Source organism: Micropterus dolomieu, linkage group LG17, assembly GCF_021292245.1.
Source record: "Micropterus dolomieu isolate WLL.071019.BEF.003 ecotype Adirondacks linkage group LG17, ASM2129224v1, whole genome shotgun sequence".
In the NCBI taxonomy this organism is placed as follows: Eukaryota; Metazoa; Chordata; class Actinopteri; order Centrarchiformes; family Centrarchidae; genus Micropterus; species Micropterus dolomieu.
Window position 1 is genome coordinate 5,937,692 of NC_060166.1, and position 23,852 is coordinate 5,961,543.

General features: G+C 42.5%; 1 protein-coding gene across 1 annotated transcript in view; it reads left to right on the forward strand.

Annotated features, from left to right (window-relative positions):
* Positions 1-23,207, forward strand: part of ulk2 (unc-51 like autophagy activating kinase 2) — a 40,130-nt gene extending 16,923 nt beyond the window's left edge. Inside the window, exons 4-27 of the mRNA XM_046073468.1 lie at positions 1,349-1,381; positions 4,104-4,140; positions 6,754-6,927; positions 7,412-7,485; positions 7,627-7,728; positions 7,814-7,872; positions 8,113-8,195; positions 8,332-8,382; positions 8,472-8,560; positions 8,946-9,114; positions 10,630-10,687; positions 13,680-13,829; positions 15,261-15,406; positions 15,517-15,597; positions 16,442-16,710; positions 16,811-16,989; positions 17,552-17,661; positions 17,870-18,007; positions 18,141-18,382; positions 18,535-18,713; positions 18,848-18,966; positions 19,101-19,258; positions 19,447-19,582; positions 20,355-23,207. Coding sequence (XP_045929424.1) covers positions 1,349-1,381; positions 4,104-4,140; positions 6,754-6,927; positions 7,412-7,485; positions 7,627-7,728; positions 7,814-7,872; positions 8,113-8,195; positions 8,332-8,382; positions 8,472-8,560; positions 8,946-9,114; positions 10,630-10,687; positions 13,680-13,829; positions 15,261-15,406; positions 15,517-15,597; positions 16,442-16,710; positions 16,811-16,989; positions 17,552-17,661; positions 17,870-18,007; positions 18,141-18,382; positions 18,535-18,713; positions 18,848-18,966; positions 19,101-19,258; positions 19,447-19,582; positions 20,355-20,419 — 2,901 coding nt within the window. The 3' untranslated portion in view covers positions 20,420-23,207. The remainder of the gene's footprint in view (positions 1-1,348; positions 1,382-4,103; positions 4,141-6,753; positions 6,928-7,411; positions 7,486-7,626; positions 7,729-7,813; positions 7,873-8,112; positions 8,196-8,331; positions 8,383-8,471; positions 8,561-8,945; positions 9,115-10,629; positions 10,688-13,679; positions 13,830-15,260; positions 15,407-15,516; positions 15,598-16,441; positions 16,711-16,810; positions 16,990-17,551; positions 17,662-17,869; positions 18,008-18,140; positions 18,383-18,534; positions 18,714-18,847; positions 18,967-19,100; positions 19,259-19,446; positions 19,583-20,354) is intronic.
* The last annotated feature ends 645 nt before the right edge of the window (positions 23,208-23,852 follow it).

Sequence of the window (23,852 nt, forward strand, 5' to 3'; positions counted from 1 at the left end):
GCAATTCAATCACTACCCTATATTACCCAGCATCTGTTATGGACAAAGTACAATCTTTTATATGGATACCAATAATAAGTTTGATAATACTGCAACAATATGGTGATGTTATATATACATATATAAGACGGTTTTTCTTTTTATTCCTGTAAGAAATCCATATGTCACTTAACTTCTTTGTTCAAACAAGGACTTTGGGGCAGCAATGATTATTTTCATTAGTGATTTATATGTTGATTACTTTCTTGATTACTTGAAAAATTGTGAAAAATTCAAGTCCATGGTGGAATCTTCAAATAGGGTTGGGTATCGCTTCACTTTTATTGATTCCGATTCTTATTGAATCTCTGTTCTGATTCCAACCCCTCCACCACAAATCTTTCTCCTCAGTCATCTTCCCCCTTTATGGCTAAAGTGAAAGGAGTCTCTGTACTGGACATTTGTAGACATCATTCGTTTCCCTTCAGTATAAAGGGTGAATGTCAGCTCACCTGTGCTTTGTACCTGAGCGTGAGACGTTGCTACTGTTAGCGTTAGCTGAGAGAGTGCGACACATTGAACACGGTTAAGTCCGCGTAGCAGGTCATGGCAGATAAGTGACACTTTTATGGACTGTAAATGTTCACTGTAATTCAATCGCGAGCGCCACAGAAACATGCAAGAAGTTAGGAACCGATAAGCAGAATCCAAATGCACGGGTCTTGGAAATTTGTTAACGGTTCCAAATTGGAACCAGCTCTCAATACCCAACTCTAGTCCAAACCCCAACCACATTCAGTTTACTGTCACAGTATGTTAAAAGCAGCAGATCCTCTTATTTAACAAGCTTTTGCTTGAATTGCTAAAACATTAAAGCATTCATCAAAATAGTTGCCATTTTCTGTTAACTGACTTAACGTCTGAATGTCTCTGATTAGTCAAACGCAAACCTTGCAGCTGCTACTTCTTGTGTACACCTTAATATCACTGGCACCTATTAGTATCATGAGGACAAAGGATGAAGGTTTCTTGTGATGTTTAATGATATTAAAAATAAATTTATATATAGTTCAACTTCCTGACTCGTCTCTTTTTTCAGTCTAATTTGCCTCATTGTTGTGCTTCTTCAGATGCGGTTGAAAAGTGTACTTTATGTTCCTGAGTTTATTTACTGCGACACATTATTACCTGTAGTTTTGACATCAAGTAGCATTTGTATGAGACAAAAATGTGATGTTTAGTGACAGCATGGTCATTATGTGCTTTGGATTTTTGCCAGAGGCCGTTTTCTTATTGCTGTGTGGTTAAGCTGACAGCTGCTCCATGATGAATGGCTTCTGTAACTGATTCTGTGTCTCTTCTCTTCCAGGAAACACCCAACTCTGTTTTTCTGGTCATGGAGGTAAGGATAGAAACGTGACTGAATATTCTCTTCTCATGTGTTGTCACTCATGTTGGGTTCAAAAGTTTGTTTTCAATGTAATGTGTTATTTAGTCTCATTCTAAGCATTCATCACAGAGTAATGTTTTACCCCCACTGGCTGTAAGAATGTGTTCTTCTTTTAGCAGGCTGCATTGTTGTTGCCCCCTATCAGTCTTCTCTATTGTCTTTCCCTCTCTTGTTTTCTTTCACATTATGTCTAGATTTCCTCTCTTAGCTTGTTGACAACCTCACTCGTGGCATCCTCCCCAACATTCTGTGCAAGTGTCGTAACCCTCTCAGCTGGCTGCAGGGTTGAAAACAAACCATGACTTTCACTGCACCTCAAGTTACTCACTAAAAATACTCCCCTGTGTTTTCTAGGAATTATGTTCCCCGAAAGCCTTTGCTTAAAATGTTGATCTATGTTAAGACAGCTCCACAGTACACTCCTAATTAATAATCCTTGAGATACCTTCAAATTAATATAACCTACTCATATGGCCAAGCACACCAGATTCCAATCATGTTGGTTGTCATAGATAAATGGCATTTTAAATTTCAGTTATCCAATGATTTCAGGAATATTGTAAGGGCCGTGCCCTTGCTGCGCTTTTAGAACCTCTGTCTGGCTAAATCAATGGTGATGCCTTGTCATGTTTTGCTAAGCACAAAAAAAGCTCGTCTTACTCAAACATTGGTGGAAGTATCAGATGACCGTGTTATAAAGAGATGAGTGCACTGAGTCAGGTGTAATCCAAATGAAAAAGAGACTGTGCCCTTTGAACACTGTCTGGATAATAAAAAAAAACAATGGGTTTGTCTGAGCAGTGCTTGGAGGGAAGGAAGATGTTTGTCTTGGAACATTTAGTGCAGCATTCTGCCAACAGACAGCAGCAAACATAGTTTGAATTGGGCTTGGTTAACTTGCTTAGAAACTGTAAGCGAGCCAGCGTGGCAACATGATAGACAGCTAACGGCATGCCTTTCTGTGGTTTGTCTTTATATTCTGTTACAATTTAAGTGTGAGGCTTTGCTAAGCCTTAATTGAATTATTTGTAATGAAGGTGATGTCAACCAGTGCCTTAATACAGAGCATGTGGATAGAGATCAGCAAAAGCCAGAATTTAATCCAGCTTGATCACAAGAGGCTACAGTCCGCTAAGTAACAGGGATTTATTTGCTTGTTTGATTGACAAAGGGAGGAAGGTCATGTTTTGTGGCTTTTACACCACCTGCTGTGTATAAATATGTTATAATTTGATGTTAATTATCTGGTGGCGTGTAGCAGGTCTTTATACGCTGTGTCAGGCCGCTCTTTCATAGCTTCTGAAGGTGTGTCCATCACCAGCAGAAAGGTTACAAATATACAGGCAGGTAGCACATTTTAGGGAAAAAACTGAATAAATCTGTGGGAATCAAGGGTTCATTAGATGGTTTGAAGAGTTTGAAAAGGATGTAAAGAAGCTGTGGCAGTCACCAGATTGTTGTCGAGTGTGTATAAGACAACACTCTCTACCGCCATCTTCAAGACCTCCAGTTGAGTCCATAGAATTGGATAATCTATGCCAAGGAGCACTGAAGCTCACTGTGCAAAAACACCTTAAGCCTAGTTCACACTACACGATTTTAGAACGATTTGCTGCTCGGCGACCGTCGGACTGAGATCGGGAGTAAATCAGTCATCGATCAGCGGTCACCAGTCGTTATGTGTGAGCTACTCAATGACGCATCAAAACAGCTCCCCGACACATCACTGCCACATCGCTGACGCCAGCCAGATATCTTGCATGCCAAATATCTGGAGGAGTCGGCCAACACAACATCCATATCCAGCCAATGAGAGCAGGCAGCTACTTTTTCACTGCACTTTTTACTTCTTACTCACCTACAGCTCTCTCTCTCTCTCTCTCTAACCTGTGCTAACACATTCTTTCACCCAGATTCTTTGTCTTTATAATTGCTATCTTTATAATAACAAACAACAGCTGTTTCTTGTGCAGGTTCGCATCATTTCCTCTTTCACATTTCACATGTGTTTTCTTGACTTTCTTGGTTTGGAGACCAGCATCGGGTGACAGAGTTCCTTGTCAGCTCGCTTAGTGTGTGTGACCCCCTGTCACTGAGCAGTCACGTAGTGTGAACGCCACAACAACTTCAAGACTCCCGTCACAAGACGGCAAGTTGTGTAGTGTGAACAGCACGGCCATCGGCCGACGCTGAAAATCGTGTGGTCTGCACGAGCCTTTACTAACACAGGGCTTATGTTGCTTGTCCTTTAATATGTCATTCTTCTATATATGAAGCTCACCTCAAAAGCTAGGGCCAGGGTGAGCAGGATTACACAGAGGATTCCCATGCAGTGGCAGTGGACTATATCTTTATTAAGCCTTGGTCATCTTTGCTTATCCACTCAGCAGCTGACATTCTTTTAACCTACCACACCAACCTCAGCCGTCTGATTTTGTTGTTGTTTGTTGTCCCCGTTGATAACTAACTGCACTCCAGCAGAGGCTGTCAGCACAGATAAAGCCACAGACATTCAGCAGATTAATTGATGAGCCTGTTGTTATCTGGGCTAGTATTTGAACACAAACACACTCATAAACACATACGCACACATAAAACCAAAATCTGCTTCTCAGCTTGACGTTGTTGAACCTCATTTTAATTGTCGCTGATAGTGCTTTGTTTGTCTCCCCAGTACTGCAATGGAGGTGATCTTGCCGATTATCTGCAAGGTAAGCACACGCTAATCTGTCTCCCACACATAGGTTAGCGTTCATCAAAACAAAGTTACTAATGCCGCAGAGGAGGAAACGCCATGTGACTGCAGCTGTTATGAATATAGTAGGTGTGGGAATGTGTGCATGTGATTTGGGATTTATTATCTTTGTGTGATGGTTGGTCTATGGAATAATGTATGTTTGTGGGGATGTTGAGAGCACGCATGTTTGTTTGGTTGGTTGTTTGTATGTATGTGTGTCTATGAGTGAGTGCTTGTATGTTTTCTGTGTGGGGGATGTGTGTGTGGGAACCACTGCAGCGCTGTACAAAGGCCCAGTGTTTATGCCATTGTGATAGTTTATTATAACAAAGTTCAGCATTTCTGGTTGTAGATTAATGAGTCGGGTCAAGCTGAGATGATACGTAGGAAAGTGAAAGTGATGCCCCAAAAACCAAAAAGTAAAAATGAACTACATGAAACAATCCATGTATACATAGTAGTGCGTCCCTCAGCAGCGTTCCTCCTCTTGGCTTTGTCAGTTACAATGTAAATTTCATCAAAGGGGCATGTTAACACTAGTGAAACAACGACGACAACAAAAAATACAGACTCACTCCTGGTGATGTAGTCATGACCCCCATTACTTTATAGTTTCAGCCACTTGTTTTGCTTTACTGCCGGGGTATAGCCATCTTTATGTTGTCTGTGACACTCTGACAGTTATGGTTTCAAGCGGCAAGTAAGAAAAACAGAATTCAAAGTTCATTGTTTATGTTTTTGTTCAGTGTAGATAACAGGCATAGTTATTGAATCCATATCCCTCCTAATCCTGGGTGTGAAAGGTAGTCAACAACCTAGGATTTAATACAAATAGTGTCTCTTTCTCAGTCTGTTATGAAACTACATTATGAAAATTCATAGGATTAAACACAGGGCATATTGCTAAAGAAAGTTCTGCCTCATTACCAAAATAACAGTTCTTGCTGTTAATAGATTGATTGTAAAACACATCACTGCCTATTGCACTTTATAATTGAGCTTGTAGCTTGGAAATAGAGTTTGACAGAAATCTTCACTCAAGGTCCACTTACTAGATTCTTTCCAGAACCTTCAGCTACAGCCCTTTTCAGCTACATCACATGTGCTGATTTGGACGAAAGCTCCGGGGAAATAAATCTAGTAAGTCAACTGTTTTTCAAATCTTAATAATTGATGTGCAATAGATATTCCACATACAAGTAGCTAAACATACACCATCAAAGTGTCCTTGTTTTTCAGTTCACATTCTTTATTTATTATTGTATAACAGTTTTCCTGTCAGCTTCAGGGGATCTGTCCCGATCTCCTCTCTTCAGAGAGGTGAATTCTCCACATTTGATGTCGATGTTTAGTGTCCTACTGGAGAGTCAAAAACACACTGAAGACTCATGATGTGTTATTATAGTTAGGCCTATTATATAGTTTCACCGAGTTAAAATCGGGTCGGCTTCTGGAATCTCAAATCTCTCCAAATGAATGGCAGTTTGCCAATACATCTGTTAGATAACCACTGGTGTGTACACTGCTGTTCCATAAAACCCTGATTGTGTGGCTGGAACAGCTCCCTTATCAAAGTACTTTTGCATAACGTACCTTCTCCACATGTACGTATTACAGAATGGGTCACGGTCAGACCCATCGGTGATAGGGTGGTGTTTGTTTAATGAAGTCTGTGGTGTCATAGTGCTCTGGAGACACAGCTGTACCCAACTGGCTGTCCATCATGATGTCATTAGGCATTGGGACTATGTTCCCATCAGTGGAGGGCTTCAGTGTTTACTTCAAGGCTGTGTAGGTAATGGCCATCTTACATTATATAAGAGGATCTCACTAGTGAATGATTCCACTACTTACACAACTTTTCCATGTTCGAAGTTGGTCCACTGTGGTGAGAGCAGCTAACCCCCCAAATCCTAGATTAATGTTGATAAGCCTACTGGTTTGATCTATGCCTGCACTGTATTCACAATGGCATGATAGAGAGAGAGAGAGAAAGAGAGAGGAATCCTCTTAGTCTCACATCGGATTAGATTTATTTCACTGCCACCAGGGAATAGGACCTTCACTGCCTCAATTTACACTGTTTACTTCAGGATTATTACTATAATATGCTAATTATTAGCTTTAATCAAGTGAGGCTGATAAGCACCTTTTCTAGAGTTGTGGTTGCTTTCAGTAATTAGAATGTAAGAGCAGCTGCAGTAAAAAACGATGATGTGTCGAGTTATTGCATGTCTTTTTCTTGTATTTAAATCTTGACTCTGGAGCATGCGAGTGCAACTAGTCCGTAATGTGCTTCATCAGGCAGCAGGAAGCACATGAATGAAATCAAAACGCCAGTCTTAAGACACTTATCCAGGAAAATTCTGGGCAATCTCAATGAAATGATTGGCTGGAAAGTTTATGTGCACGTGTATCCTCATGTGCATGACAAACAAAACAAGAGACTCACTAATAAAAATCATTTCCATAGTTCTGCTACAGGTCAAAAACTCCACCTTTTTAAAAGGACAGGGCTTTCATCCCTGGGGAAAATGTTTTCTAAGAGTTCTCAACTGGTTAATGTCACTTTTCTTTTTTTTTTAAGCTAAGGGGACGCTAAGAGAAGACACACTGAGGGTTTTCCTCCAGCAGATTGCTGCTGCCATGCGCATCCTCAACAGCAAAGGAATCATCCACCGGGACCTGAAACCCCAAAACATCCTGCTGTCATATGCGGGTCGCAAGAAGTCCAACATCAGTGGCATTCGCATCAAAATAGGTGACCAAATTAGAACAAGTCCTTCATTGTTATGTTAAAATTTGAACTGAGTTTAGAATTAGTTGGTGGCTTCTTCTAAGTGCAGATTTCCTGTAACGTTTCTGTTAATTTGTCATCTGAATAGCAGAATAATGTGCCTCGTCCTACAGTGAAATACAGAAGCTGAAATAGAGGCAAAAGGGCACTGGGCTTTGAACATGTTCTGTGTACATAACCCTGACTATCAAACAATTAGCTACTATGTTGTCCTCAGTCAAAAGTTTTTTGGAATTAGAGTATTGTAATTAATAATTCTAACAACAGTGATGGCATTTTCCATCGCTGTCTTAGCTCTGTTTTGAGTGCAAGATGATTGTGTGCATGTGTTACTGTTCCCAGTGTTTGTCTCCCAGGCATTCTTCAAAGTCCAACAATAGAGGTTGGTGTTATTAGTAAAAATAAAACATGCGTATTGACTGGTTTGTTTCACGCTTCTGTCGTGCAGCTGACTTTGGCTTTGCGCGGTACCTCCAGAGCAATATGATGGCAGCTACACTCTGTGGGTCACCCATGTACATGGTCAGTGTGTTTTACTGAATATGTTTTGTGTGTGTGTTTTTGTGTGTGTAGAATTGCAGCTGAGGTCGGTCATTTTAAAAATGACCTGTCAGCCCAACTCTCCCTGCTCTGGATCTTTACTTGTGACCTTTCCTCCCTCAGGCCCCAGAGGTCATCATGTCACAGAACTACGATGCCAAGGCCGACCTCTGGAGCATAGGGACTGTCATCTACCAGTGTCTGGTCGGCAAGCCACCGTTCCAGGTAATGTTGTGCACAACAAACTATAAATAAATGTGTTTGTAGATGTGTGTGACTGTGCATCTAATTTCTTTATTAATATTTTTAGGCCAATAGTCCCCAAGACCTGAGGATGTTCTATGAGAAGAACAAGAATCTACAACCTATGTAAGCCACAAAAACTCCGGTCTTGTGTGTTAAGGCTCCTTTTACAGTGTGTGATTTGTGCTGTCCACATGAAAGATGACACTTGAGAGCAGTGCAGATGGATGATGCCTGATGATGACATGTCTCTGCTGAGTTCATTATGTGACATGCAATGTAATATAAGATTTACCTTTTGCACAGTCTGCAGGCACCCTACAAGACACAATGTTTTATTAATGTTCCCATTATCTCATTATCCAGCATCCCAAGGGAGACATCACCTCAGCTTAGTGACCTTTTGCTTGGGCTGCTGCAGAGGAATCAGAAAGACAGGATGGACTTTGGTGAGTAATGACATAAAGGTAATGTCTTTCAGTGGTAAATTTATGTGTTCAGGTTTGGTTTCATGAGATCTGTCCTAATGTTTTTGAAAACGTCTCTGATCTGTTCCGTTCCTGTCCCTGACCCCTCACTCTGCAGATGCGTTTTTCAGCCATCCGTTCCTGGAGCCGTCATCCACCATTAAAAAATGTAAGCTCAAAGGTCACATTCCCATGCAAGATAACTCACTGTGCTCATCCAACTTGAAAACCTGATTAATGGTGTATTATTCCCCTCAGCGTGTCCAGTGCCGGTCCCCAGCGTCTCCAACACGGTCACCGACAGTTCCTGTGGCAGCTCCCCATGCATTCGCTACAACTCCCCTCCTGTGAGTTTGATATTACTTTATAAATCCTCAGAGGGGATTACACTGTAACAAAAAGTTAACAACCTTTTGTTACATAAATAATATTAACATGATCAGACCCTACAAACTGCTAATTTAAGTGCTCGTGCTACTGCTGCTAATAAGTCCACTGCTAGTTATGTTAATGTCTTTGCACATCTGATCTCACAGCAGCAGTGGGAGTTCTGGGCAAGTCAAGTTCCCAGGACGTCAGTGTTCTCTGTAACCATGTGATTACATTAGTTTGACAGTCGGCACTGCCCTGCCTGGAAGCTTTAATTGCATCATTCAGTGGGCACACTGCAGCTTAATCTTCTTTTTCTCCTCTCTCCTCTCCCTCTCTCTGTCTCTGTCTGTGGACACCCAGTCTCTCCCGGACATGCAGACACTAGCAGAAGATGGTCTGTCATCCCCTCCGCTCGGCCCGCCCAACTTCCTGCAGCTGTCCAAAGAGTCTGCAGGAAGTACCAGCAGTAAGAACTCGTCCTGTGACACTGATGACTTTGTGCTGGTGCCTCACATCTCTACTGACAGCTGTAAGTGCCAACACACAATAATGTACACTACAGCTGCATTACCTGTCAACTTGCCTCATTTTTTCAAAGGGAGATCAGCTGTTGGGCTTTCTTAACTAAATCACTATTCTGTTCAGTTTAAAGACTCGGAGGATAAAATTCCTCTGCAAACAGAGTATCTATTTAAATAAAAATGACACATAATCTAGAGCTAGAGTTACATGAGAGACACCTTCATGCAAATGTGATTATAGGAGAACTGCATTGGTTAAATTCTCCGCTCTGAGAGACCCTGAGAAGTAGGATAGTCTCTCCTGAATTTAATGTCCTTTTTTCTAAACTTATATTGTTTTCATTTGCTGCATTTAGTTCTTTCTTGCTGTTTTTAAATTGTATCTATTTATTTACTTATTTTGAGGGGCATGTCTTCTGCATGCACTTTTTTATGTTTATCACTTAAATAAATAATAAATGAGTTAAACTGTTACTTTCTGTCTCACCAAAAAAAAAAAAAGGTTACTTCAGAGCGTCCCATATATTTAAAAAAAAAAAAAAAAAAAAAAAAATCAACTTTTGATGCTAAAACTATTAGCATGTGGTTTGTTTAGCTAACTCAGCCCTTCTATGCCGATTTAAGTGTTCATAAAAGACTTCCCTACGATTGGTTAGAAATAGTTTTGTTCCTGTGATTTGATTGGTTGTTAGTATGTTGCCCTGTAATGTAACTTATTGACAGTATATTGACATTTCTAATTTTCTTATCCAGGAACTTTTCTCTCACAGTCAGTGTTTGGACATGGCTTTGGCCTATTACATAATGTACATTCATAAACAAACAGTTTATACACTGAATGCCAGACTGTCTGAACTAAATTGAATCCAATAAATGAAGAATCTAAAAGCAGTTAACCTTTTCATAAGGCATTTTAGTTTCATAAGACACTGCTCCATAAAGCCATACAGGCTTAGTTTAGTTAGTCTTTTTTTTTTAACCTGTGACAAGGTTTGGTAAAGTCTGGGTGTTCAGAAAGTGCATGTAGTTGCCAGCCCTGACTGCTCTGAATTTATCTTTTAAATTCCGTGATGCAGAGGAAGAATTTACATCTATTCTGGACAAGATGCAGATTTTTTGAAATTCCACTCATTATAGACACACCATGGCTACAATACACATGTAGTGAAGTCACAGTCACATTCATGATACCTGCAGCACATACACTCACACACGCACTCACATGTCACATAATACCCAGCTGGTAAATTAGATGGCTGCTAACCATTTCATGTTGTAATTTTAGACCTCAGTCCACAAACAGTAGGCCGCTTACCCTCATGCTCCGCACCTGCCGCAGCGCGCGCACACACACACATCCACCTGCTAGTCTTCCACTCAAACAATGAACAAAGTGCAGAGCATTGGGAGTGTCAGCTGGCATTTTGAGTGCCATTTAATCACCTAATTACTGCTGATTTATACATCAGTAAAGCCTTTTGCACCTTCATCATTCTTTTCTTTCCTCCTTTCTTCCTCCTCAGATGACCAGCCAATGGGAGTGGGTCGCCGGCCATCCAGCGAGTTCCTCATGTGTGGAGGGTCAGTACGACGCTCTCGAACAGAGCCTTTGAAACCAGATTTGTTTATTGTTTTTTAATCTCTGGATGAGAGTTTATATGATCATGAGAAACTAAAAGCGTCCACTCAGGACAACCTCAGGAAAGAGTTTTTAGGAACCCACCTAAAAATATTTTCTGGTAGATGAACAGCACTTTAATGCAAACAGATAGGTTTCAATATTATACCGATGTTTGAAAACGCCAGAGTCATCGCACATACTGTACTTGACATCAGCATAACTCATAATGAACCCGTGCTAAAAGCTATAAACAAAGAAATAATGTTCTTAAAAGAGAAATGAAAACTTGATTCATAGAGCAATAAAGCTGTGGGACTCGTTATAGCATACGCAAAACATTTGAATAGAATTAGAGGTATTGTTTGACATTTTGAGACATACGCTTATCATCTTTATTGAGAGTTTATGAGAGTTAGCCTGTTAGCTTACCATAAAGTCTATTTCATGTCCTGGAGCACTGAGTGATTTCCTGAAGTCTTGTCGTCGCCTGGCTGTGATTAACAAACAGAATAGCTGATGGTGCCAGCTTTAATTGTTTATTTTGGGCAGAAATTGGTCATATAAAAAATTGCAAAGGGCGTTAAAAGGGTCTGAATGCTGCAGATATTTTCTTTTTTAACTGTAGCCCAGCATCACTAACTATTCAGACACAGTTAATGGAGCGTGATGTTGACAAGAGTCAGAGTAAAAAATAGACTAAAGGTGACATGACGCTATGAGTCAGATTCCATTTCACAGACAGTGTGAACGGAGTTCACGTGTATGTGTGTTAGGTCATATCATCTATTTTATACCAGCGAGGCTTCCTTTGTTTCTACCTTTCTGACCACCAGCAAAACACCCTCCTCTCAGCCTTACGCTAGATGTCACACACACTCACTGACTATTTGTCATGAGTGAGTTCTTCTGCCCACATTCAAATCTGCATGGTTAGTGAGCTATGAATCAGATGTTGAGCCAAACAACAAGGTGGTGCTGTGCTAAATAAAGCACCTGACCCACCGCGGGCTGTGGGATAAGAATAGAGTCGCACACTTGCTAAAACTCGCCTGCAATAGCGAACTGTGACTGCCTCAGCTGTGTATTAAAAGAGCAAAATGAGCTCACATGTACTGCAGCCACGCTATTTTAACATGAATGCATTCACTGACCCTTTTCTCTTCAGGTTAAAATCCAGTTAGTAGACTCTACTACTTCTACTACTCACCATACTGCTGTTCTGTGTTCCACCCTTTTAGAGTTTCTGTACTATTCTAAAGCTATATGTAATATTTTTTTTAGTGTTCCTTGATTCTCTAATTAAATTGGTCCATTATAGTTTCAGATAAAATGAAACAATATTTTGCTCTCTGAAACTTGGAGAAGTCCTGCTGTCTGTAGACTTCTTCTGCCTCCCGGCTTTCCTGTTTGCGTGTGTCAACAGCCTCAAGCTCAGCTCTCACTCTCTGTTCTCTTTTTTTATGGCACTCACTCTGTTTTGACTTTGTTGTTGTTCCACCTCATCCTCCTCTAACCGTTCATCCTGCCAGCTTTACTCCCTTCCACTGCTGTCCTTGTAATGGCTTTCTTCTTTGCTGCTTACAGAAATTACTTAACCACTGACACAGGAGGAACTAATTTTTTCTTCATTACAGGAGTTGTCCCTTGCAAAATAGTAACACCAGCCACATTCTCAGAGAGCTCCTAAATCACAGCCTTGTTTATCCTCTACACCCTGTGTGTTCTAAATTGATTGGAGTCGAGGAAGAAGAGGGGAGGGAGAGGAGCTGAGGCTTGGGGGAGAAGGGCAGGATGTAAAGACAGCAAGATTAGAAGAAGGAAAAGAGAGACAGTGGAAGCAAGTGGGAGAGATGAATGAGGAGAAACAGAAGTGACAAATTATTAAAAAAAAAAAAAAAAAGAAATAGGCTGGAGCTGTTGGATCCCATCCCCCTTCTCCTAGGCTGCTAGGTAAAAACCAGGTCAGTGGAGAGGCGACTGGCTTTTTAGATCCAGTCACACTCCTCCTTCTTTCCACTCTTTTAAAAAGCATCTGTTCACTGACCTACAAATTCTCTTTCTTTGAGCGTCCAACATTTCTCTCCATATTAAGCCTTAGCTGGGATCAATAAAGCTTTTAGCAACCTGGAGAAAAATGGAACGCCAGGGGGGCCTCATGGGTTTCTGTATCAAATGTCTTCTCGATCAGTAAGTGTGTGGAGAAGGCCAGCACGTGGTCACGTTTATATCTCAGTGTTGCAGGAATCCAACAAAGCAGCTGCTCTCTTGTTCTTTGTCTGGACTAGTCTTTGCCTCACGTGTCCTCGCCTCTCATTCACAGACCCTCCCAGGCTTCACATCATTACATAATACTGGTTTCCAACTGGTGGCTCTCTAACTGCCATTTCCTCCGCTCCTCCTCTTTTTTTAGCGTTCTATATGTAAGCAAAAGACCCTCTGTGGGTGATTCGGTCATGACTTTATGTTCTAGGACATTTTGTCTCCTCTGGAATAACAAAAGAATGCAAATGAGCTGGGCCTCTTTGCACTTCCTCCCCAGTGTCACACAGAGGATCAGCCTCGCACGTGCCACTGGCTGGCCCTGCCTCTAGCCCCGCCCCCAGCAGCATGAGCTTTAAGCTGATTGGTGCTGCCTCTGTGTTTACATGGAAGCCTGGCCCCTGCTTTTTTCTTTCCGCCCGCTGACTCTGCCCTCCTGATCAGCCGGGCTAAACTTAAGTTCCTCAACCTGCCTCCACAACGAAGTAAACAAAGAACTTGAGGCTGTAGAAACACAGTCCCTGCATTTTAGAGTTGTCCTGCTTTATGTTCTACTTATTACACAAGCAGTAACCTTTTGGAGATTTAAGTTCTTATGGGTGTTGACACCCCTGAAGATGTCCTGCAGATATGGAAACGGCAGCAGCTTCGAGCGGACTGGCTAACCGCCATCTCTCCGTTCTTCCCCTCCAGGCAGCCGCAGCCCACCCCGGGACATACCCCCATGGTGTCCCCGCGGGCAGAGACCACCCCCATCCCTGTTCCCACCCAGATCCGCAACTACCAGCGCATCAAGCAGAACCTCTCCAGCAGCCCGACCACCACGCTGTACAGCTCCCCCAGGTAAGAGCTGCCTCTGCTACACCTGAGGCTGAAGGAAATGCCGTTGGAGGTGGTGGATGGCTCAGCCTTAATTCTGCATAATTTATATCTTTTTTTAGTGATTAGTGATTAGTGACGGTGAAACACATGGAATGGGCACCTGTTTGTTTATGTCAGCTTGTGACTATTGTAAGGGGTAAGTCTTCAGGCTAGGTAATGAAAACCCTGTCTGTTATTTCATCAGCCATGAAGTTTCACTGAAATTACATCAGCTAAATGCCTGCTGGAGTTTGTGGCCTCCCACCCTGCTGCTGGGAGCGTTTTTTGGCGGTTTTATGTGAAGGCAAAGCAGATGGGAGGGCAGAGAGGAAGAAAGAAGGGTGGCACCTTCTTTCACAGGAAGATTAGTTCTGTTGTTCCTGTTTCCAGTCTGTTGTCTGAAAAGGGAGAACAGCAGAGGTACTGTAGGCTTTCATCAGCTGCATTGCTAATGTGTTTATTGTGTTGGCTTCTGTGTGGGCTTGAGTTCACCTGCTGGTTTGCTTGCTTTGTCATTTACCCTTAAATTCCCCCTGTGGTGATTGTAGCTCTAAAGATTAGGATTGGCTTAATGTTTCTGGAGTAGCAGCTTGTTCGATCGACCTCAGAGTCAGATCCAGGAGGACAGGTACTGTACCTCTCACCCACCACCCCATAGCTGTGCTTTCTTCAGCTGTCCTGCTCTACAGCTGTCCTGTCTTGTCAACCTGTTCAGGGAGAATTAGCACTTTGACACGCTGTCCCTTTGACCTATCAGATGTCCTTCTTAATGTGTTAATATTGTTATTCACACTTTAAGGAGCAAGAATGTGGCAGATAGAACTTGTTCATCTATTGTATGGTTCTTAATTTTCCTCTTATGTTACAAATAACACCAGATACTAAGATAGGCTGGAAACCTGAAGGAAGAAGTAGGGTGACCTGTTGTGAGCTCTTAATATGAGCTCTTGATATTATCCAGCATTTAGAGAGAAATTACCAATAAGATTTGGCCTTTGTGCACCTGTAGTTTCTATCATTTGTAAATGTAATAAATCCAGCACAGTTTACTTGCCACATGTAGGTGATGGCGGGTGTTATTTTACAGTTTAATCTCGAGCAAATCCAGCAGTGTAATTCTCCCACACATGCTTCTTTTCTTTGTCACTCAAAACTGTGTTGAGGTTTAGTACAGTACAACTAATGGGTTGTCTCAGCGGCCAAACAAGTATTTACTGACAGGCAAAACAGGCTGAAATGAGAGCAGTTGAATATCTGCATTCTTGAGTAAGCCAAGAACTGTATGTATTTCTTTTTATCACTTTAGTCTTTGGAAAAATTCAGAGATGAATAAGATGGGGCATTTTTCTCGTAGCTCGTCTTGTAGATAGTCTACCTACATACTTTTTTGTGATCTGTGTTTGTGTTTTCTAGGTCTGGCACAGTGAGGCGCTCAAACACTAGTCCAATGGGGTTTCCCAAGGTGGGCTCGGGGTGCCCCAGCTCTGCAGACGTCCCTCAGACAGTAGGCAGGCGTCTTTCCACAGGCAGCTCCCGGCCTTACTCCCCCTCCCCTCTTGGTAAGGACATGTCCAGACATGTCTCCGAGCACATCCGCTTTTTAATAACACCTTCCAGACATGAATTGGACTTGGAAGCTCAAAATGAAAATAACTGTTTGTGTTTGCAGTGGGCACCATCCCCGAGCAGCTGGGTCACTGCTGCTGTCACCTGCAGAACCATGAGCCTCGCAGCCGCAGCTCCTCAGGAGGTCAGTCTACCAGCAAAACTTCTGCTGCCCTCTACTGAACCTGGCCACTGAGTTAACCCACATGTAACGGTGCCAACTTGATTCCCTAGATAATATTCAGCTTTAATGTTCCCGTGGGAACGTGGGTTGTCGAAACAGCAAATGGTAATCTGGTAATGTTGGTAAAGCCAGTATGAAAATGTTACATAGGAAAATATAATTAAAATAGGAGGTATCAGCATAGCAGCACTCAGCAGTTGTTGTTCTGATTCTCTGCTGTGTCATGACTTCATTATTGACAAAGTGCATGAGTCACCATGTGAGTCAAGTTCTTTTTAAAAGTCTCTGATCCCGTTGTTATATTAGCGTAGAAGTTGTAATGCGTCTGCAGTGTTATTTTGTGTCAACAGGTTTAGTGTCATGGGAACAATTTTTTTTCAGAGGTTTGCTAGAGTGTGCTCTCTGAGGCCTCAGCCAGACAAGACAACAGTACTTTGTCCTCTATTTGGAAAGTGACACAAACAAGCAGCTTTTATGACCAAGACTGTCTCTGTGGAAAGTCTCAGGGCTGTTGTTCGCTGGTTGGAACTGTGTGATGGAGCAAAGCTCATAAAAGCGCCGTTAGTTGCATCACTCCCTGCTGCTATTTTTGTTGTTCCTGTGCAGAGCAAAGTTTAGAGCTGCCTACAGCTGAGAGACAAATGAGACATGAAGTTATGTCTCCTCTGACCTGCCAGAGAGAATGCACAAAGATACATTGTCCATGATCAATCTGAATCAATAGTATATGAGTTATTATACTACTATATTCTATATGAGCCATTAACTTGAACTGCTTCTAATCCAGTCCCTCTACCTTCTCTAGGTTCCCCCGTCCCATCCTCTCAGCTCCTGGGGGCCCGGCTCCAGAGCGCCCCCACCCTGACCGACGTCTACCAGAACAGGCAGAAACTCCACAAACAGTTATCAGACCCTGTTCAGCCTTCCTCTTCCTCGTCCTGCAGTCACTCCCCTCAGCTCGGCCGACCGGCCAACCTCGGCTCCTCCCCTACCAAACTCCTTGGCTCCTCCCCCCGCACATCCGACTGGCTGCAGAAGTCCCCCCTGCCCACCATCATTGGCTCCCCGACTAAGGTAAGTGCAGGTATTATTAAGTGTGCAGATGGTCAGCACCAAATCAACTAAAATATCAGTTGCTAAAGTTTCCCTGCTCCATTTTTTTTTTTCCATACAGACCATTTCAGCACCATTCAAGATCCCTAAAACACAGGCGTCCTGTAACTTGATGGCTCTGGCGGACAGCCCTGTGCCCACCAAGACAGTGACAGATGTCCGGGATATCTGTCCCCACCACTGCAGCCCATACCTCACTGGACGCCCTGCTGCCCCTGAGGCCAGCAGGACTTTTGGCAGGTAGGACTAAAAAAAACCCACTTGTGTCCGCTTCCTTCTCTCTTCCTTATCTTCTCATCTCAGCTTCCACTTTAATAATACAGGCTGATAAATTGGTGGCCATCAGGTCTGGTCTAGTTAATAAGAATCAAATCAAATGTCACGGACATGAGACAATTTATTTATTTATTTACTTTTTACATTCAGTGTTTACTGTACAATCGATCAGTAGTGTACTCATGTATGGAGCGCTTAACTTGCATGAAAACTCATGTGACCCTTTGGACTGGACACACGAGTTCATGAAAATGTAATTTTATTTACATATTTACTACTTTATTTGTTTTACTGAGTTTAAATGAAGCATTTTAGTTTGACTCTGGCTAAATCAGATACATTTCTATGCAGGCCAAACACATGTCTGGGTCTAGCATTGAATGCTTCTAAACAGACCCTTGATGTTACTCATATATATTTACATGGCAGTGTTTAGAGGAAAAGGACACTTTCCAGCCTCTTCAAATGATATGGGAAATGTAGACATTGTATATAAATATCAACATTGTCCATGGTTTCTCTGCAGGTCTGTTAGTACAGGACGTCTGTCAGAGCAGCCAATCAGAATCACTCTGGGTGGACAGGCCTATCAAGGCAGCACAGACAGCTTGAACACAGAGCGACCCATGGACACAGGTATGGGGACACTGCTGCGTAGTGTTTACCACAGGTTGCCTTAGTGCAGTCATTTAGTCAATATATATGGAATGTCTTGTCTGTAATGTCTTGAATGTTAGAGTGATACTGTTTTTCATACAGTGATAAAGCTTAATTTAAACTTCCCCATCATTTAAACTTCATCTTTTAACAGAAAATGAAACCACTAAATTCCCTCCTCCCACAGCCCCTGCAGGTCCCAGCGGGCTGGCTCAGGGTGGGTCAGCGAGTCCCCGTACTGTCATGTTCACCGTGGGTTCACCGCCCAGCAGCAGCACTCCTCCTACCTGCAGCCATCTGGGCACACGACCACGCACCACCTCAGGTGAGGACCCTTCACCTGAACTTGAGCTAGTATGGGAGTTAATGAGCTAACCGTTAGAAAGGAAGGCTGTGAGGTGTTCTTTATGAAGGTATTTGTCAGTAGTATTTATCTCCCCTCCCTGTCCTTCTCTCAGTGGGCTCCAACAGTTCAGCCGGCTCCCTGTGCTCCACCAGCGGTCGGGTCTATGTAGGATCTCCTCCAGGAATGGCCATGGGCTCCTCTCCTCCAGGAGGTTTTGGGGGTGGGCAGATTGTCCCTGGGTCAGAGGGGGCACCTAGCAGCCTGCGCTACGTCCCCTATGGGACCTCCCCTCCCAGCTTGGAGGGATTCATCACATTTGAAGCCCCTGAGCTGCCTGAGGAGACTCTCATGGAGGTGAGTGGTTGTGAGGTCCCTTGTTTGGTGTCGGTTTCTCATCATTTAACAGGAAAATTCAATCAACAACTACACAAAAACTTCATGACTGATTGCTATACTCTGTATCTTCCTTTGTGTTTTACATTTCATCTTTGCAATTGCTGGTACAGCGCGAGCATACAGACACCCTGATGCACCTACGGATGATGCTTTCATTCACCGATTGTGTCCTGGAGATGGCGGCTGTTCGAGCTGGAGGGACAGAGCTCGGTGTGTCGGCCGCCTCCCTCTACCCTCCCCAGGACAGTGTGGTTGTGGACCAGATCAGCCAGCTCAGCAAAGAGTGGGGGTAAGGATTGACTTATAATCGCATACAATTAAGAGCATCATGTAGTCTGAGGAGGTTCTTTGTTCAGCAGTGTTGCTGCAGTGCTGAAGCTTTTCCACCCTCCTTATATACTGTGGTTGTGCTGCCCCCTACAGGCAGGTGGAGCAGTTGGTGCTTTACATGAAGGCAGCTCAGCTCCTGGCTTCCTCCCTCCACCTGGCCAAGGCTCAGATTAAGTCAGCCAAGCTCAATCCTTCCACTGCCGTGAAACAGGGTAAGGACATTTCACTCGTCATCTCCCATTAGTTGACTTTAACGGTGACACTGGAAACTGTGAATGAGAAAAGAGGGGACATCTGCTGTTTACCCACTTCTACTATACTAATCCCTCTCCCTGTCTTCTCTCAGTGGTGAAGAGTCTGAATGACCGCTACAAAAGCTGCATCTCCCTCTGCCGGCGGCTGACTGACAAACTCAACCACTTCTTCTCTGATAAGCAGCGCTTTGTTGACGAGATCAACAGTGTCACTGCAGAGAAGCTCATCTACAATCATGCTGTGGAGATGGTGAGTGTCAGATGCACAGTACAGAAACACAAAGAGAACTTGAGAATTTAGTCTTGGTACCGGTTCTCATAATTTCCAACTTGCAGCTATAATGTGTGCGGCTCAGCCTAATGTGATGCGGTGTGTGTGTGTGTGTGTGTGTGTGTGTGTGTGTGTGTGTGGTGTGTGTGTGTGTATGTGTGCGTCAGGTTCAGTCAGCAGCTCTGGATGAGATGTTCAAGCAGACAGAAGATATAGCCTACCGCTACAGCAAGGCTGCCATGCTGCTGGACGGCCTGTCCAAGATCCTACAGGACCCTACTGACATTGAGAATGTGGTCAAGTGTGAGTACAAACTCTGAGATACATGCACACACTAAGTCTTACACAATGGGCTTCATACAAGAACCACTCATATGAATAGATTTGTTCTTAAAGGACCCGTGTGTAAGATTTAGGGGGATCTATTGGCAGCATATGGCCAAAATAAAATATAATATTCGTTAGTGTATAATGACCTGAAAATAAGAATTATTACAGAGGAGGTGGGTCCTTGTCCACAGAATCCACCATCCAGTGTTTCTACAGAAGCTTAAAACAGACAAACCAAACACTGGCTTTAGAGAGGGCATTTCACGTTTGTCATGAGTTCAGCCACCATACGCTCCTACACGCTTGGAAGGGGAGGGTGAGGCTAGATGCAACTAAATCCTACAACACCGGTCCTTTAAGTGCCATGTCTGACTACAAACTAAATTCCATACCTGGCACGCGAGTCATATACAGATAGTCTGACCTTTTACAATACAGCGAAATCACTTGTTTCACTTTGGAAAAATGACGCCTTCATCCGAATGAATGTGGAGTTTAAATATGTTACAGAAATCAACCTCTTCATTCATCAGGCTGACAGTGATTTTCATTAACTTTGTGAGGAGATTTGTCTGAATCTGACTTGGAACACTTGTACAGCAAATGAAAAATAAGAGAGGTTTGGAATAAGAATACAGCATATGAAAAAGTTTTTGCGCGAGGCCCATTGAATCTAGTAGACCTGTAGTCTGTCTAGCTAAAGACGTGTATTAATATGTTGTTGTTTTGTGTATTTTCCCTGCAGACAAAGCCAGTGTGGACCGCAGGATCTCAGCCCTCTGCTATTGCACTGTCACACTGTACGAGTAGCAGCACCTATATAAACACACACACACAGAGGGACCACGTCCTTAGACTGTTGACTACCATCCTCACGAAGCCGCTGTTCCCTCCTGTAGCAGTTCAAGCACTTTTCATTTGATAGGGTTCATCTGTATTTATCATCAGTTAGTTTCACTGGCTGCATCACGGACTGATCTGTGACAAGCGACTGATGCACAAACTTACTACCAAAGATGACAACGGATCCAGAAACAAAAGGCTGAAACCGGATGTGGACATAATGCATGCACTTTGAAAGTGCATTTTTTTTTTCTTACGCTATAATGATGGAAAACCATCTGATCGACATATGTTTAAAAAAAACAACTAATGTGATTCTTTCAGGATATCATTTGTTTTTTACCAGAGGAAAAAGAGGTGGACAGGACTATGAGACGGTGTTGCTGGCTTCAAGAGACTCGAGCTCCCCATGAAGCAGTTCATCTTTTTAAAATCCTGCTTACTATGTGATATCAGTAGTCATTTACTCTGTGTTTAAGTTGTTATTGTTCTTATTTATTGGTTCAGAAGAACATGGACGTCTGAGTCTCCTGCCTATCTTGAAAACCTCAAGTATTGGAAAGGAAGGATATTGAAGAAATCAGCAAAAGGCTTATGGCCGGTCACTGTAACAGATCCAACTCACAAACAACGTGGACTTATACATAAAACACAAACTCCTGTTACAGAAACTAGACAGCCATGTGAGCAGAGGAACCTCTAGATTTGTAACTGCTTTGTTTTAATTTTTTTCGTGTTGTTAGCTCACGCACTTTATTGTGGATTGAGAGGAGCCGTGTATCTGTACAAGTTCTGAAGGAAATGTGAAGGCGGGGGAACGGTTTCCACTCCTGCTCCCACCCTCAAAACGTACCTGTTCTGTGTGCACGATCAACAAGTCTACAGACATAAGACAGAGAGCAACCAGGGATACAGTGCTGTGATCCAAGACAATATTGACCCATATTAATGATTAAAAGTCAGGATGTCTCTGCTGCTTCAGTTTTGACCATTATTAAATCTGTCCAAAGTCCAACTTTATGGAAGTGTAATGCTAAATTGGTTGAATATCCCTTTAATTCCAGATACAGTTGTTGTGTCTGACCTATGAAATAAATGGGCTACATTATGAATGCAGCCATTTTAGTTCTTCCCTGTTATCAACTTGGTATTTATTTTTTGAAATAGCAGAAACAGGCTTCACGTCGTTTCCTTTGTTACTCAGTTTGGAGAATGCAGCAGACCCATGGTGACTTGTTGATTGTGTTGCTCATAGTGAGGCGGGGTTCAGGTGAATTTGGGGTAACAGTGGCTTACCCTGCTCACAGTGTCACAAGGTCTGTAGACTCAGATACTCAGAAGAAGAACCAGAACTTGAGATCCCCTTCTCCTGTCAACATTGCAGTGTTGAACAACCAATCAGGCGTCCACTTTAAACCCTGATGGAGTTAATTGTGAAACTGAATGGTCATATTACTTGACAAGTTACCTAAATAATAAGTTTCATTTTACTAAAATACTACAGCTTTTTATTTTCTGTCAGTATGTGTAGCTAATTTTTTTTTAACAAAACTTGATGTTTGCAAACGTGTATATATTTGTATGTGGTGCATGTGATGATTCCTTCCCCCTCTTTTTGGGAGGGGAGTGAGTGTGTGTGAGAACACGGTTTGAGTTTTGGGGGTGTTGATATCATCAGATACCCTGCCTGTCAGTCAAAGAGCACAAATCTTTATATGTACATAGATGAATTTGATACATTTTATCCATGCCTGCCAAGGGTTTGATAAGCAAACCTATTTTGGCACAACAGGGGTGTGCCAAAGAATAAAATATAACTTGTGGCAGCTCCAAACCTTTCCAGAGAACTCTTTCTACCAGGACTGTTCATTGCTGAGATCAAGACATGTATCCATTCAGTAGGAAATTTCCTGAAATGAGCGTGATGTCCTCAGATGTCATACTCGCGTTCCAAAATGTTGTGACACTTGATTCACAATCTGCACTGCCTAGCATCCATCCCTCTGCCTCCCCTTAAGTCGTCTGCTTTGCTCCCAACTGTGTATGTATGAGTGTGTGAATATATACACACACACGTGCACTTGCCAGGTGTGCATTAAGGCCAGTAGTATACAGTTAATGATGGAAACGGTGGTGCTGCCTTCTTGTGAAAGCAGATGTAGGCCTACTCCTCTGTACAGGTGTGAATACATTCTTTTTCTGTGTAAAAATGTGTATAAATGCATTCACAGGCAGCCAGCGGTCCCTGGGCCTGTTTCTCTGATGTACTGTTTTTTTTCCTAGACATATCTGGGTTTGTTTCCCTCGTCCTTGTCATGAGCACTCTGAACCACACGAAGCCTTTTACTGCACACAGAGTGAAATGGGACGAATGAAGCTAAAGGAAACCCGCCTGAATCTTTGCTCTGTACCATTTTTTTTTGTCCATGGACTGTAACTGAAGATGGGACTGTTTTAGATAAAGCATGGGTACCACATCTGCATTTTACCCCGTAGAACCTCTAGAATCTTGAATGTATGTACCCTGTTGTTTTGCGCCTCTCCAGCTTGATCTGAATGCATTTTGAAGAGCCCCGCTGTCAGTCACAACCCTGAAAATGCAACACTTTCCAAGCACCAATTTTTCAAAGAGAAATGTTGTGTGTTATACTTGTGTGTCTCTCACCAAGGAGTGTCTCTCTTTGTTCTTTATGGAACACAAATACAGTCTTTGTTATTAAAAAGAGGAAAAATAAAGCTGTCTTGCTGTGTTTTATTTAGGCTTGGTTCTGTGTCAGTTTCCCAGATGTTGAGAGTTTGGACAAAAAGATCTGAATATAAGACTTATTGTTAAACAGTATGTCGAATGTTAATTTTATGTGCATTTCTATTGTGCTACCTTGAATGCACTCATTTGAAACCTTAGACGACTTAATATTCATTAGAGAGAAAATTAAAGCTTGACTGAAATAATAAAAGGGTGGAAGAGGCAGAGTGAAAAAACAACTGTTTTAAGTCATTTATTTCTTCTTCCAGAATCGCTATCGCTTTGGATTGGGTTAAGTTCAAATGAACCATTTGTATTGTAAGTTTTGTTATTGAATGTGTCCCAGTCTGTCTCGTATATTCTCCTTCTGATCTATTGCCCAAGCATCTTCAGCATCTCTGGAAGACCAGCCTGCTGAATTTGATCACAAAACAAACACACGAAAAGAAAGCTGACCTTTTCATGTCATATGAGTGTAAATTCCTTAGTTTTACACATTAGCGTGTATACTAAAGAGGCTTAAAAGAATTCAGCATCAGAAGTTTATTTACTCCATTGTTTACAGTACTCTGTGTTGCATACCACAGCTGAGGCAGCTGGAGCAGAATGTGTACATTATGTGCTGTAATATAATTATTTTATTGACATATATCC